General features: G+C 33.2%; 2 protein-coding genes across 2 annotated transcripts; one reads left to right on the plus strand and one right to left on the minus strand.

The window, feature by feature from the left end:
• Positions 1-65: 65 nt before the first annotated feature.
• Positions 66-6306, minus strand: LOC125057491. The gene is made up of 6 exons (XM_047661214.1): positions 6053-6306; positions 4980-5129; positions 2059-2211; positions 1124-1417; positions 284-453; positions 66-212 (listed from the first exon to the last, which is right to left on the minus strand). The coding sequence occupies exons 1-6, from the start codon at positions 6246-6248 to the stop codon at positions 66-68; spliced, it is 1110 nt and encodes a 369-aa protein (XP_047517170.1). The 5' UTR covers positions 6249-6306.
• A 1694-nt stretch (positions 6307-8000) lies between these two features.
• Positions 8001-17033, plus strand: LOC125057052 (protein yellow-like). The gene is made up of 4 exons (XM_047660492.1): positions 8001-8302; positions 14354-14525; positions 15191-15372; positions 16057-17033. Exons 1-4 carry the CDS (start codon positions 8122-8124, stop codon positions 17010-17012), a joined length of 1491 nt encoding a protein of 496 aa, XP_047516448.1. The 5' UTR covers positions 8001-8121; the 3' UTR covers positions 17013-17033.
• Positions 17034-17472: the final 439 nt, after the last annotated feature.

The raw sequence follows: 17472 nt of genomic DNA on the forward strand, positions 1-17472 counted from the left end.
AAACGTATAAATTCGTACACGTATGATAATATTTTATTTTACAATGATATAATTGTACAGATAATCTAATCTAGTATGTCATATTGAAACGCTTGATCTGTCTCCAATAAGGCTCTTATATACATCACGAGGGATCCAAGGGCCATCGCTGATGTCAAGGAGTTGCAGGTGCCTCCGACTGACGTCGCTGCCTTTTTAATACGATATTCCTCCTGAAATACAATTTTTATGTATAAAATATAATACCATAAATTATAAATTTCTTATATTAAAACCTCGTTACTTCTCTGTCCTTTTTAGAGGACTTAGTGGCGGCATCTACGAAGCCAGTAAGTCGTAGAAATGGTTGGCGTTCGTCAGCGAAGCAACCCCGAGGTTCTTGCCAGGACATTATTTTATTCATCCATCGAGGTTTTATGAATTCTCCATAACCTTGTGATGCGCAGTATAGAACTAAAATATTATATTACTATTAGTCTATCTTTATAAAAATGTACAGAATATAAATCCCGCATCTACATATAAATAGAATTATGATAGCCTGAAATAAAACCCTAAAGAAGGAGAAGAAAAAAAACATTTAAGCCGTGTTTTAGTGTGGTCTGATATTGTTTGATCTGGTTGTACCTGCCCGAAATACGTTAGCAACAGCGCAGAATTTACGTTGAAATTTGCTAGAAATTTTTCGGTACAAAGATACTTTATTTCTCAAAGAATTACATTCACTGACTATAACTGTAATGGAAAATTTAAATTTAAGTTATGTTGGTTGTCAACATCGTGTTATCAATTTTTAGTAAATCAGCTATATAAAATAAAAATATTAGTTGCTCTGCAAATAAATAGATAGGTATAAACTATGTTACTTCGTGTAAAATTAATTCGCTTAAGTAAAAAACAAAAATAAGAATATGTACTAGGTATATTCTTTACAAAATTTCAAGTTGATCGTATCGATGTTAGAACATACACATATCTCCATATTATGCTTATTAGTATTTTTTTATGATAGTTTTTTATTAGTTTGGAAAACCTGCAATATTGTGTCCTTGGTGATCTAAACCCGCATATATAGTATAAATAATCAATACACTATAAACTATATGAAGTCTTTATCACTTACTTTGTTGCATATAGAGAGTTCTCGTCCCAGGAGGGTGATCCCATGCTTCCAGCGACTTGGTTTCTTTATATATTTGAATACATAGCTTATAGATATTTGCTGATATGTCAACTCCCTCCATGCATTCAAACATTCGTGCTAGAGCCATGGCTCTCACTCTACTCGTTTGTTGGAAAGCTAACGCCGATCCTTGCATTATTTGGATTTGACATTCCGTCGTCAGCTCACAGGCGCCCTCAGATTGTGTTGTTTGTGTCTCCATCGCGGATATTAATAATTGCATGGTACAGGCATCTTAAATGGGAGTAACAATGAAATATTTGGTGACTTACAGTACTCCCAAAGTTATTTAATTTTTTTAATTTCCCAAGTTGTATTCCCAAGAACACGCGAATCAATGCACTTGCATTTTGCACCTTGTAAGAAAGAAATAGGAATCAATATGATGTGTACAATCGAAAACAATTCGAGCGGTCGGCGGCGGTCGCCGGTGACTCCAAGGTATATGGGAATACGACCATTGGCGAAGATCTGTATACGCATTATTCATTTGGGAGTACTAGTAAATAGTTCGTATATGTGAGGTACTAACCTAGTAATGGTAGGAATACCAAGTGCAGAAATGAAACTAATGTTATCAATAGCTACAGAATGTTTCCTAAACATATTTTCAAAATTAAGTTTGCGGTTTACAAATATACATTAAACTGAAACGTAGTTCGAAGCAGCTTTGTTTCGTTAAAGCATATTGTCACGAAAAAATACAAAACGCCTGACACAATGTGCATAGCAAAACGTTCACTTGTGTCTAGCAATAAAAATGTTTGAATTAGTACTATTTACCTATTAGTAACCATACAAAAGAAAAACTTAAAAAGCAAGAAATATAATAATAGTAGTACTTTTATAAATTAAAAAATAATTATGAAATTCACCAGCTGCTTTCCTGCTTGGCATTTTAGTTCTAGCTTCTTGAACGTATTGCTCAAAGTTAAATCGAAACGGTTTCTGCGTACCCATAGTTCCAATAGTCAAAGGCTCCATTACCGAAGAAAGAACATCGAGGTTTTCGTATATTGCTTTGGCAACTAAAATAAAAAATATATTTAAACTGCATGTTTGTTTGGAAACAAATATAAAAGCATCTATATATATATAATGAAAATGGTCTTCGTTTGAGGCTCAATCACGCCTAAACCACTGATCGTATCGACATGAAATTTTTCCTAGATGGTTTATGGCTATTTATTTTTCGAATTCTAAAGTTCCTTCATTTTTTTATTGCTGTTTTACTTTTATGAAAATTTATCCATACGGACTTCACCGCGGAAACATTCGGGGAGGCTTCCTAGAACCTCTAAACGTCAACATCTGTTAAAAACTCGATTTTCGAAATATTTCAATTTTCTTGGCGGGAAGTTAAAAAGAAGAATAATAAAAATATGAAAAAAAATAAAATAATGAAACATAAAATTTATTTTAATTCGTCCAGCAAAGCGGGCGCGAAACGGCTAGTTTTTATATATGTATAAATACTAGCTGACCCAGCAAACGTTGTTTTGAGTTCAATTAAAATAACTATCTACTATAATAAAAAATAGGGGTTGATCGTAGAGGGGTGAAGATTAGGGGTTGTATGTATTTTTGTATCCTGTATCATAAAAAAAAAACATTTTTTTCCAAAAAATTTAATGTTAGGAGTGGACAACCCTTATCACTTAGGGGTATGAAAAATAGATAGTAGCCGATTCTCAGACCTACTGTATATGCATATAACATTTGATAAAAATCTGTCAAGCCGTTTCGGAGGAGTATGGTAACTAACATTGTGACACGAGAATTGTATATATAACGAGAATTTTATATATTAGATATATTATGAAATGCGTATAATGGCTGAAAGATTTTGGATGTAGTTGCATATATAAATATAGACATTGTATACAAATGTTTGCCCGCGTAAACACCTGATGACGTCACGCACATCATAGTAATCAAATGCCAGCCATTTGAATAATGAATATAAAAAATAATTATGCGCGGCTTCGGTAAGATATGCAAACTCGCTCAACGAGTTGTGCGTTTGTTTTGTTTAAATGATGTTTAGTTTTTTAAGATAGATGTCTCGGAGTACTGCTTAAGTATCCTATATTAACATTTATTTATTGCTACTTTTCTATTACCATAAGTATAATTGGTGTATGGGTATAATATTAAAATACAGATCAACTGTTAAATACTAGCTTGCAAATAGTAACATATTTCACTTCAATTATATTAATTAAAGTTTCACCAACACATCACGATCACGAACGTAAAAGTTTACTAAGTAATCGTGCGCAAGCAATGTAATCGTGTTATAAGAGGAATACAAAATGTAAATTTGGAAAGTCGACCTTGATCTAGTGTACGTTAGATTTATTTTATTGTAGTTATTTATTTTGTTTTAAATTTAATTTTAAAATTAATGATACGACTTGCATTTAATTAGGTCAAAGCAGATTTTTTATTTCTATACTACGTCGACTTTGTCCCGTCTGTCAAACTTAGCATAAAGAATCGAGACATCTTTTTTTTTTATAGAACACGTGGCAAACGGGCAGGAGGCTCAATGCCAGGGGCTCGCAAGTGCGTTGTCGGCCTTTGGTACGAACGTCAAAATCTAAAGTCATATATCGTACAACATCTCGTTTCTGAGTCTTACCCCAAGAGTCAATAGCTAAAAGACTTTTTGCTAACACATATTAATTTGTTATTTCGTATAGATTGTTATCTTATTGTCAACTGAATAATAGGCCTTAATTAGTTTGAGAATGTTATTACATTTATCTATTTGCAAGATACAATTAATAGATAGTCGAGACTAAAAGTTGCGGGAATGTTTTTGTCTAGTACAAGTCTGCATAACTAAAAGTTACCTACCAGGTTTAACTACCAGGATTATCAAATATCAGTGAAAACTAGGTAAAATGGAACGACAAAGAGCATTTTATCCGTCGCCAAAAATGGATTGTCTTCGTAGGGTTTCGTTATTGGGATGCAGATAGGAGATCAATCGACTGTCACGGTCTAACCTAGATGGTTTTCGATCTGAGATTGTGGATTGATTATTGGGTTCGGGCCTAAATCACCTAGAGACCATGCCGCCAACATGCGTTTCGTACGCCTTAGTTAGCAACAGGCTTTGCAATCAGGAAAGACGTCAACCGGGGTCAACGCTGCATGAAAAGCTTTTCTAATACATTAGACACTATTCCACTCAATTATACAATAAGAACAACACAGTTGCTTAGATGTGTTACGTTACCAGAATGAGTTGCGTACACATTTTGCACTGAAATATTTATGAATCGTTAATGCAATCGTTGCAATTTTTTGCGAATATGTATGTTAGCATACGCAATAAAATATAAGTAGCAATTGTTGGGACCTCTCCTTTAACTTCGATATAAGCACTAAGGTATAGACTTAAGGCTATTGATTAAGGTAAAATCAATTTTCTGCCATACTACGTAACGAAGTTGACCGTAAAATAAGGAACTATTAGAGAAAGTTGTTCTTAGAACTACCGCCGCATTGCTGTATTTTACCCTGTAGCTAATTACCTTTGTATAAACAATTAAAATACAAAAGAGGTAAAAGAATATTATAAAGACTAGTAGTGCAACTAAAGAGATTTCAATAAAAATTACGATTTTAAATAGTGCTTTAAAATAATTTTAGTAAACGTTACTATAAGTATTAATAGTGGATGAGATCACTTCTTTTCTTTGATGTGATGTGATGTGTGTGTGCCCATATAGGTTATAAAAAAATTAATTTATAATTATTTGTATCAATTTATCGTTTTACAAACCATATTCATAATCCTTGCTTCTGTAAACTAGGGAACTGAAATCAGTTTGATTTCGCACACGGTCCATTTTTCTCGTGATATTTTTCAGGTTTTCCTTCAATTTTCCCGGAACGGACTTATCCAATTCGTTTATCGTGTATTCCAATTGACCTAAAACGTTATATAAACGAATTTCATACTACAAGTACATTAGAAATTACATAACATTGGCTGTAATTATCTCGGCATACATTACGTACATTTATTCCAAAATTGGATATTAATCTAGCCTTAGTAAAACAGGGATATCATTCTATAGTAAATTTCTGAAAACTATAGTAGTTCTTGGTCTCCGAAATCAGAATCTGTTCTGTGCTACCTACCTCCCGCCAATTGGTAGCTTTTAGCTGCAGCAGATAATCCTCCACTCTGTCGATCCAGCTTACCTTGGCGTACCTTGCTACTTCCTACTTTTTTTAACAGAGCCAGCGGAGTAAGTAGCATTTCTTGAGTTTATTCGTTACAATCAAACAAAATACTAATCTTTCCCATAGGAAGTTAATATTCAATATTAATATACATTTAAATATATATAATGCTAGTCAATAAAAATGCACATTATGATCTATGATTATATAAAAGTTATTTATATCAAAACCGGCACTGAACTAACGATTATAATGTAAGGCGTATTTCCTTCCGAGTTTTCTACTATTTTTAATAAAGTATTTTCTTTTAAGATTACAAATCTGTTATTGGATTTGTTTTGCGCGGAGGTCATTATAACAAAATTTTACCCTCAAATTCGTGAATTTTACATTATATAGTTTAATCTTTTTCAATTAAGTAAATTATGTTGATACTCGAAGTTGCACCTGACGTTAAATACTTTGCGTCTGACCAAACTTTTTCCCTCAATAAATTGAGTACTAATTTATGTTCATTAAACTTTGGTATAACAAATATTGTATTCGGTTGCATAATAATGAAAACATTAAAAAAAATTAAGAAATTTAAAAATTTTGGCGTGTCTTCGCTGGATATTACACTATTAACTATGTACCCAGTACCACGCTTATAAAATAAATAATTACCTCGAGCAGACCCAAGCGCGATATACCATTCTGGATCCTTTGACGGTTTCCTCTCATAATATTCCAGTAATTTGTCCAATGTAAGCGAGATTCTATACACCTTTGGAATGTTATATATAAAGTCTTGAGTATCAAAGTATGGGTATATAGCATATATTCTCACTACGAACAAAAGTACGAGGCACTTCCGATACATTTTGAGTTGCAGTGTTAATTTTAGAATTTTATACGTTTATAGCTAACGTAAATCTCTATTAACCTACATGGCGGGTAGTGATTGGGTACAGTTATCGGTTATACACCCAACATATATACAATTAGGTGGAATAAATTGAAACTAAACTTTGACTGCGATCTCTCTTGCAATATTCTAAAATGTTTGTGGCAATATTTTGGTATATAAACGAAATATTAGAAGTAGATTTTAGGTACACTAATATAATATATTTATATGTTTGGTATGGTTTAAAAAGTATTTTACCAATAGACATTATGTCTGAGTTACATAAAATATATTTATTTCCAAAATATTAAGAAAATAATCCGAACAGACCTAGTGGTCTTAGATATAATATAAAAATTTGAAGAAAAATATTAATGTACAATTTTTTCTGTTTCTTATAATATATATATTGTTTATCTATCTAATCTATGTATATATATTTGGCTTTGTATATTGCCTTAGTGTTTTGTTAGCTGTAGGATTACTAATAAATAAATAATAATATCAAAAATCTAAATTAAAAAAAATCATTTATTCATAAAGGTGTTCATTGTGTTACACATACACGTACACTTATAAACGTCAAAAAAGAAATATACATTAAATGCTTTTAATTTTACATTTACTGCCAGTTCTCAAATTCAGGGCGTAACGGAAGAGAAGAACTGGCAATAAACTCTCCGCCACTCCACAACTATGTGTTAAGTGTTTAAAGTAGCGACAAAAAGATTTTAATAATGACTATGGATTCATTATAATGCGAAGTGACTTCGAATGTTTCATGTGGTAACTAATCCAGGTCTGTGAGTAGCAGAGTGCCTGAAGTAGTCTAGTCCCACATACTCCAATGACGCTCAGAGCCGAGTGTATAATTGCCTTTCCACACACACTGTTTGGGTAACAAAAAAACATACATATGTGGTACATATTCCCGGGTGAAAAATACCATGATCTAATAAGAAAATTATTGCATTATTGTGGAACTTTAAATCGTACCTCAAATCATCATTTAAGCCCATAAAATTGCTCTATTAAGCGGGCTAAAACATTAGCCCAGATTTCGAATGCTTAGATCGATCTTTATTTGTTATGGTTGGTGATTGTTTCAAAATTGACATACAATTTACGAGCAATTTATTTTTTATAACAATACACTTTGGTAGTTAGTTGCTGTTGACAAAATGTATTGTTCGGGAGAAATAGGCATGATTAAGCTATTAATAGTATACTTGTTTAGACCCTTTGTTTCTTGTACTTTATGCACGACAAAATCTAAAATTGTTTAAATATACAATAGTTTTTATATCATAGAAATATACATATAGAAATTCCTTACACAAAAGGTTCCATGGCGAGAACATCAGAGATTACATCTTTACGTGTTTTAGTTTAAATGAATCCTATTTTATTTCAGGCATCATAAAAACCACCAAAAGTGATCGTTGAATGTCAATCAGTCCGTAAAGATTCTAACCAGTGTAATTATAAATAACATGAATAGTAAAATGTTTTAATGTTTGTTTTGTTTAATATTTGTATGATTACATGTATGTAATGTTTGCCTTTAAGTGCTTGTCACATTAAACATTGTATTTTGTGGTTGTTTTATCAGTGTGCCGAGCGTTGGCAAGCTTTTTATCAATAAAAAAAATATATTTCATGCGTTTAATATTAGAGGTATAGAAATATTTTATGAAAAAGCCTTCTAAAACCTTTCCCACATAGATAAGTTACACGTTCACAGAATTTTGAAATGCGCACGCGTCTAGTCATGATCGCAGCTTAGATGAACGATCGCTTTCACAGACGTTGGTTCTTTTTAACAAAGAATATGTTTTTTTAAATAATGGCGGTGTCCCATCAGTGGTTCATACAGTGGTCATCCCCATTGGTGTTCGCAGATATCAATACGCAATATAAAAATGTGAATCATTTTGACAAGCGCGATTTTAATACATATACATATAGAAATAATGAAAATTTAAGATCACCGTACATATATAGGGAGCAAAAAAATTTGAAAAGAGGTAAGTTGTTTTATTACATATTTTCTATTGACGTTTTAAAAGTCCCATAATATTTATGTATTATGTATTACTTATTGATCAAATCACATTTTAATATTCAAATGCGTTTATTTATTTAAAATAAAAAATATTAATAATATAATGATTTAAGCTAGTCTCTGATGTCTTGTCTATGATTGTAACATAGCACCGATGTTCTTAATTAAGCAAATTAACTTTATCTGTCCGTTTATGCCGTAACCATGCCAAGCACTAGAAAACAAGAATTCTTGTTATAATTTTACGCTTGTTAAGTTATATTTAATAATATATATATTTATCACATGGTCACTCATAATGATGTAATTATATAATCAGTTTAATTAACAGTGTAATAAATCACATAATAAAATCACGTGATCAATTTTTTTACTCCATTGACAAAACACATCAATTTAATCATAATCTGTATCGAACCTGTCAAAATATGAAATATATTGCGGCACAAGTGTGCCCACTGCCTAAGTTAATTATTTAATTAAGTTGTTATTTAAACCTACAGATCAAAACGTCCAAGAATAAAATCGTTATTGTCCGTAAATATCCTGTCCCTCCAGAATAGAGTAGTCGCAACGGCCTAATTATTACAAACTTTTGCCTATATTTTATAAATAGTTTCGAGTGATTTGGGGTGTTAGCCTAGCGGCTTTAGCGTGTGACTTATCCCTGCCTTGCGATTCTGATAAACAATAAACTACAAGCTCCCTCCTTATCATATCATAATGCCAAATCGTAATGATTTGAGCGCGACCGCTGCGAAAACCGCTGTGAGAGTTCGAAAAGTGAGTTACAGAATCGCAAGGCTGGGCTTGAAGGTTCATCTATGTACCAATGGATTTTCTTTGTACGCGTTTAACACCTACTCGTACGGTGAAGTAAAACATTGTGCGGCATGCCTAAGACCCATAAAGTCGAAAGCGTGTGACAGGCACAGAAGACTGATCACTTCTATTACAAACAAAAACAAATGATGACGAAACAAATATATAAATCTGAGGCCCACATCTATAACACTTGTAGCGGCATTGCTCTTTCGGTGATAAGTGCATTTAAAAATATTTCTTCTATAAGAACTTTCCTATAGATGAGGTGTGATGACAAGCAGTCACACGCCTCATAATGTTGGAAATTGTCTATACAATCATATATCATAGCAAAAATCATTTATTCATATTGGTAACACAATGTTCACTTATGAACGTCAAACGCCAGTTCTTAAATCAAGGGCGTAGAACGGAAAAGAAGAACTGGCAATAAACTCTCCGCCACTATTTTTAAAAAGGCTTGAAGGTGCTAATGCTATTCAACAATTGTGCTAATCTTTGTCGTTCTGTCGTGATCTACTATGCATACTTGCTTTTGGATTCTTATTGTTAGTGGAAGGATTTATTTATTTACAGCATACATAGTCCAAATTGGAATAAAAACTATTATACAAGATTGGTGTACTATTACTAGAAAACATTTTGCTTTAGTCTTCTCTAAGTACTTTTTTAAATCACAATATCATACGCTTCACAAACAAGTCGCTCTCCGGTGATGAGTCGAGAAAATAATATAAAGTCAGCGAAAGAAAGATTCGCTTGCCTTTCAAATTCTTATTAAGCTTTATTTTATACGTAATTATATTGTTGGGTAATATATAACTTTCAATAGTCTCTTCCGTAATTATATGATTGATAGCGACCTAGAAATTGAAGTACGTATTTCTATTGCCAGATGTGGTGAAAAGGAATTGAATAAAAGATCTTAGATCTTAGACGTAGATTATTCATAAATTAATCGATGATTATGTAAGTTATACTTAATCTGAATAATGCGTAATCATTTATTTAGAAAAGATATTATACTATAAATATTAAAAATATTAAAAATATGCTTTTGAACAGGACTCATATAGTGAGAGTAGTTTTATTTTTAACAAATATTTCATTAAAAAAGTGATAGATTATAGATATAATGGAAATAAACTTATATTAAGCCTTAAAATATTATCCAAAAAAATCCTCGCAAACAAAAAAATATATTTCTGCTTGCGTGCTTTTCTGAGTTATCATGGTTGTTTAGATATCTGCTAAATATTAAAGCATTGTTCGTATCCTTATTTAGTTTAGAAGGAGAAAGGGTAAAGGTACTTAGATAATCCCTTCATATGGTCATGGTGAAAGTAACTGTAACTTAGACCAACGCGGAAGCTCCTTTAAAGACAAGATTATTTAATAGGAACGTAATCTTCAATTATTTACTGTGTACTTTGCTATTTTCACTTAATAAGACCCTGATTTGCCGTGATTTTGGTTTTATTTTGTTAAATGAGATTGAAAACCTTGATAAAAAAATCTGTTTCGGCCGTTTCTATTTATTGATTGCCATCTTAAGCAAGCCACTTGAGCTCATTGGTCAAGAATTGCTTGTTCAACTATAGATCATATGGCCTCGGGTTCATTTCACCAGATAGAAAAAAATAATTGACTAAGTTTGGAAAGTGGATGTGCTGATATGATGATGATGATACTGCGGTTGTGTCGATAACCATACCATCGTAGTATGTGATATTGAATACTTGAGCTATTGAGATAGCATTTGCATTTGACTTTTGTGCGGCGTGATCTTACGGTACATACATACGTATACATTACATAATTGTAATATAAGATAAGATATTGAGAGAACTACATCGAAATTGCTTACGAAATTTTGGAAATCAATGGCGCTGTCACTATTGAAAGTTACCGAGTACGGGCACAGCCTTGCGATTCTGTAAAATGACTGCTTCGAGTTGCTGTGCGAGTTCGAAAAGTGAGTTACAGAATCGCAAGGCAGGTCTCAATAGAGACATGCCGCCGTGGTCGACTCAGCTGGGAGAACATATTATTTTCTATCAAGTTAACTCTTTAATAATTGAAATGAAACGTTTATTTGCTAAGATAGTGGTACAATTAGATAGATTAATTATAAAAATCCGCACAATCAGCCATATATAAATAGGCATGCAAATGTCATATAAATTTTTATAATGTCTAATAATAAGAAAATTAATATAATGTCATAATAATAAGTTAAGTTGTTTAGAATTGGTGTCAAACTTATGGTCTAAAAACTTGCCCACGATATAAAGGCACCTTGCCGTTAAAAATTTAATAACCTTCCCCTTGAAAGAATTACAATGGTACTAATATATTCGTAATTTTATTTTAATATTATTTGCATTGTTGGTGATTACTTCGGGTCGAATTTCAATAATAATTGCGATTTTATCATCACGTCTTGTCAATGCACTATAATACAAAGTAACGTTTAAGAATAACTTAACTCTCTACTTAATCCAGTGTTATGTAAAAAAACTAAGCCCAGCACAAGTTAAATGTACCGTGTCAAGATTCGAAAGAGGTTAATTAGCCTACCATAATTGTTTTTTGTGGAACTTTCTCTCAATAATTGTGTTATTAAGTTCTTTTGAAAAAGTATATGCTGAAGCTCAAATTCTGTTTGAATAATAATAAAAACTTTATTTATGACAAAAGGGTTTTGACAGAATTCATATATCGCTAGTCCACCACACTCATTCACACACTCACTCATTCACTAGAATGTGTGAATGAGTGTGTATGCGCATGTATTTGAGAGTGTAGCTGAAAGTTTTCGTGCACTGTGTCTGTGTTAGTTTTTGAAACCTCAAAGTCATACCAAGATATGTAGTAATGCTTCTGTAGATTCGAAATCCTATTTGGCTAGTGTAATTTCTATGTGACTTGCGAGTTTATATCTGGATAGTTTAACGATCTCAGAATCCATAGATTTGGAAATTTTATTATAAAGGGAGCTAAATGCAAAGGAGCGTTGGCCAAACACAGTCCTTCGTTTTTGCGTTGGGAATACAAAACATCTGTTCTTAGATATGTCCTGATTTGTGAGTCCATGGAATTAATGATATCTTGAACAGGTTGCAAAGATGTATAGCTTCCTTACTGAGAGGGTTTTTGTTTATAGGTGGAGTTTGGTTTGTGGGTGAGTTTGATATAGGAGAAGAATTTTGTAATAGCCTACACTTATGAGCGCACGTAGTAAAATATGACTACCGAAAAATGTGAGATTTTAGAAAAACGAATAAACAAAGAATACTGATAATAACCGAGTGTGTGGAAGACATATTTCTGCATTATATCATTGATAAATGTTAAGGAAAAGTGTTGTGTGCCAACTCAGAATGATTATTGTTTTGCACGGAATCAAACCTCAGAGCGATTGAAACACTTATTGTGTACCACGTGCGCTTACCACACAATAGTGTTTTAAACTTCGTTTCTCAATTTAAATATTATAAAGGCACAACTGAAATTTAACACTATCCAAAAGTTCAAATAACAGTTTTAATATTTTTAAACATGCCATTGTTCGTTTTGTTTTAAAAGATTCAATCTTTCAATTATTTTCTTTTAATTCGTATTAACGTTTCAGTAAGCGAAGTTATCGCCCGTAAAATATTTTTCTCTGTAATGGACGTTTTTGGACATGTTTTTAGTAAGTAGCTATTTTAAATTACATTGATTGCCAGTCATAATTCTCATATAAAAATGTATTTATATATTAAACACTTCGTTGCACAAATCAGTACTGTATATAATAATTAAACAGATTACTTTCGAGCGCTCTCTTACAGGCAACCATTTAAGAAAAAATAAATTTAAATAGAGTCCGCAAGAAGTGCAAAAACTACATAACATATATTATACTAAGATATAAAGAAGTAGAACAAGAGCAATAAGCAAAACAAATGAAATAATTAATGTCAAATACCAATAAATGTAATACTGCATTCGAATATATATTTTAATTTAAAATTATTTTATTGCCCTTTTATAACGAAATTTATATCTACATAATTCATTCATAATGTAAACGTTATTCGGATATTGAAAGTTAAAAGACATTTTGATCAACTTCCGAAAACAGAGAGCATTGTTAAAAGAAGAAGCGGAGTGTACCTACGGCTTGGGATGGCTTTTGCTTGGTCCTTTCTGCTAGTATTGTTGGCAATCTGTCGCTTCCACTAATTACACAATGTATTGTGGAATCTGACACTAACGGTCTTGGAGTGCCTACAAGGGTTTCGTGAGGCCGTCATGACTGAAAAAGAGATTGCGGAGCGTCAGCGTGAAAATGATTCAGACGCTCCTCCAGAAAGGAATCGTCGACCGGGGCTGTGACACCGTGTTTTGTCACGTCTGCCTTAAGAAAAAGTTTTTAATATTTGTGCGTGATAGAGAAGGGTGTGTGACATTCGTGTTTGGCATGGATAAGGATAGGACTAAGCATCAGTTAGATTTTAGTGGGTAATGTTGTTAAGTTATAGTCCTACCGAAACCGTCGGGAGATACGTAGCAGCATTTACTGACGTTAATAAAAAACAAAAGTTACCGTACCGAACGCGAAGGCCCGAAGACGTCGGTTATCTTATAAATCATGGTCACGATGTAGTGCAGTCCGACCTCTTCCATAACAGTCATGTTAATATTTAGTTGTTACAATAATATACAATAAACTTGCTTCGTTTATATCGGTTTGATTAAAATCAAAGCCATTATCTTCAGCTTAGGTAACAGTAATTTCGCTTTCTTGTAACACAACCGCGCGATATACTCGTAATAATGAAAATATATACCTTTAGCTGTACCTATTTAATTTGAAATTATATTATGATTTATGAATCATATTCTATAACATGTATCTTATTCTAATCGTTGAGAGTTTATTAAGGTTTTGATGTGTTTCCCATTCCAGTTTTCAAAGCCAAAGTAACATCAAAAGGAATTTAAGAGAAACACTTTTATTTAAACTTTACAATTATTCACAAAGTTTTAAAGTTTACGATATACGCCATATTTGTTATGTATTTCGGTATAACTTGTACCAAAGTTACCCATAAATATACCCAAAGATAACACAAATCGTTGCATTCGTACTTTCATATTTTAACATCTGTTAAATAGGTATTTAAATGCTTTATTTCAGAAAAATCGCGATATGCAGGCGTCACACTATGGCTCGCCATGCTTGGACTGGCGAGCCCTCAATCGCTGCCAGCTGATTTAGACACACCCCCATTTAGTACTCTCTACAAGTGGAAATATGTGGACTTTGAGTTCCCTTCTGAAGGGCATAGAAGGCAGGCAATATCGTCAGGGTATGTAAAATTATATTTAATATATTGTTTATGTTTAGAGCCCTTGCTAGGCTTACCGATCCTCAGTGATGTGACCATAAAACCTAGGGACATTAGCATGTATTTAGAACTACTTTTTGGTCAGCGCGTTCCCAAGGTAGCGACATTAGCGCTACGGATATTGAGAAAACTACATTGAACTTGCATACAAAGCCATCGGGTATGCTACCGTTATTGGAACTTACAGAATATGGGTGCACGGCAGACACGGTCCGAGTACTGCCTATTTACCAACGAATATTTTTTATTTTGGTACCATTAATTCTATTGACTTTTCGTACAACGTGTTAGTAGTAGACTGTCTGAGTTACTTAATGTGTGCCCACACCGGTTCTACTCAGTATTCAAAGGCCCTTCCAATCTTATTTATTCAGGGTAACTTAATGTATATTAATATTTAACTTAACTTTAACGCCTCCAGTTGAATTGTATAAAAGTTTGATCACCTTGGCTTCATTTTATATCCGTTTTGGTAAATAATTTTATATCCCCGCGCTATTACAAGAATGCGTGGGATTCACTTCAAGTAAACCCTGCTTACACATAGACAACAATCACCAGTAATATAGTTTATAGTATATTGATGTTTCTAGTGTTGTAAAGAAACAAATGATAATGCGTTTCAGAAAATTTATACCAGAGAACGTGCTACCTTTGGGCTTAGAGATATGGGGTTCCCGAGTCTGGGTGACGATACCAAGCTGGAAGCAAGGAGTGCCTGCTACCCTGGCAACTGTGCCCCGCTTTGGAGGAGTTGTCTCTCCGCGGCTTGTGCCATACCCTGACTGGAGCTATCACAGAGCTTATAGTAAGTACGCTTAGAAAAATCTATTGTTTTTATCTCATCTGATGAGATAAAAACAACTCATACTCTCATGGGACGGATGTTCCACACGACCAGGGTTTATCGAAAGCGGGCGCAGGTCTCACAGCTTTACGAGCTCATCTGACTTCACCATCAACTTTTAGCCTTAGAAAAATCATATCTTATTATAGTTATTTAATTCATCTGTATTTTGGTAGATTATCCAGTGAGTCATTAAAAAAAACGCGCTAAAATTATATGTACATATATGGTATTAACGAATTTACCATTTTTTTACTCGGCATACATATATTTTTTAATGTAAGTTAGTTAGTTTAGAACAGCCTCCTTTAACAGTTTGCTATGAAATTTTTAACAGGATCAGCTTACTATAAAAGTTTTATATATACCTCTGCCTTTTTATTAATCAAGGCTACAGAGAAAAAAAATCAAAGCTAAACTATACTATATTTGTCAAAACAAACAGGAATCCTTGGAGTCGTTTTGGAGGTTAGCGTATACATAGACAAACATATTGACACAAATTTAGTTCATCATGATCCATCCATCCATCCTTTAATCAATCATGATTTTACATTACCAAAAATTAACAATGTCAAAGTAGACATCTTGTAGGTTTGCCCGCGTACTATTAATGAAATAGTAAAACATAATAAACATTTTCAGTTTCAGATCAAGACCCATGCTCCGGACTGACATCAGTGTTTCGGATCAGTATAGACCAATGCGGTCGCTTATGGGTATTAGATTCCGGGCAAATAGATTCAACAGACTCTCCAAAACAAATATGCCCTCCAACTATAGTTGTATTTGATTTAAACACGGATACCTTACTAGCCCGTTACACAATACCAGAAAAATATGTCCTCCAAGATTCTCTTTTCTCTAATATTATCGTGGATTCGCGCTCACCAGACTGTTCCGATTTACACGTCTATATCACAGATACTTGGAGATTTGGTCTCTTAGTATTTCGGGAAAGAGATAGCGAATTCTGGAGATTTTCTCACCATCTCTTTTACCCGGACCCACTAGCTTCTAACTTCACTCTTCACGGTCTGAACTTCCAATGGTCGGACGGTATATTTGGCTTAGCCCTCACGCCAGTCAATTACTACAGCGAACGAATACTGTACTTCCACGCAATGTCCAGTTACAGAGAATTTTCCGTGAAAACATCTGTACTACGGGATTCTTCACGTGTCAATAATAGCGTCACAGAATTTAATTTGGTAGGAGATAGCAGAGGTCTGTATGGACAATCTTCAGCGTCAGCCATAGATAAGAACGGTGTGATGTTCTACGGGTTAGTTACCCGTGATAGTATAGGCTGTTGGGATACTAAGAAGCCTTATCATAAAAGTACAACTGGTGTGGTAGCCACAAATGCGGTGACTTTAATATTTCCAAACGATGTAAAAGTAGACCAGGAGGAGCGTCAGAGTGTCTGGGTCATATCAAATAAACTGCCGATGTTTCAAAACGCTCCCTTGGATTCAAATGATTACAACTATCGTATTATGTATGCAGATACAGGTGATGCTATAAGAGGAACAATTTGTGACCCAAACCTTGCCCCAGCACAAATACCATTCTTTCATTCTGGCCCAGTACTAAAATAGAATATATGAAATGAGATGTAATAAGTTTTTCATTAATTTCCTTTTTACTACTTTTAGCTTAGAGAAACTAAATGGCACTGAATCACAATTGCTACATACATAGAAAAGGCGTTATAGGAAATGTAGAAAATTTTCCATACCTTTTAATTTTAATTTCAGTAAATTCCTTGTCATATTTATTTTAATTAATCCTGGCCTAAACAAATCCTTGCAAAAGCATTAAAATAATTTTATTTGTGTTATTATTAAAATGAATATTTGTATAAACAGATGTGTACGATGTACCAGAGACATTCAATACATTTAATACCTTTAATTGTCTTTGGTTAAACACACTGTCTAGGCCAATTATAAACAATCATCTCGCAACGCTTGAATTCGTTTTCGGAGAGTCCTGGGTCGCGAGTTACATAAAACATCCTATTACGCATTAGACAGCAACTTATTATTCGAATTTTAA

Source organism: Pieris napi, chromosome 16, assembly GCF_905475465.1.
Source record: "Pieris napi chromosome 16, ilPieNapi1.2, whole genome shotgun sequence".
Taxonomy (NCBI): Eukaryota; Metazoa; Arthropoda; class Insecta; order Lepidoptera; family Pieridae; genus Pieris; species Pieris napi.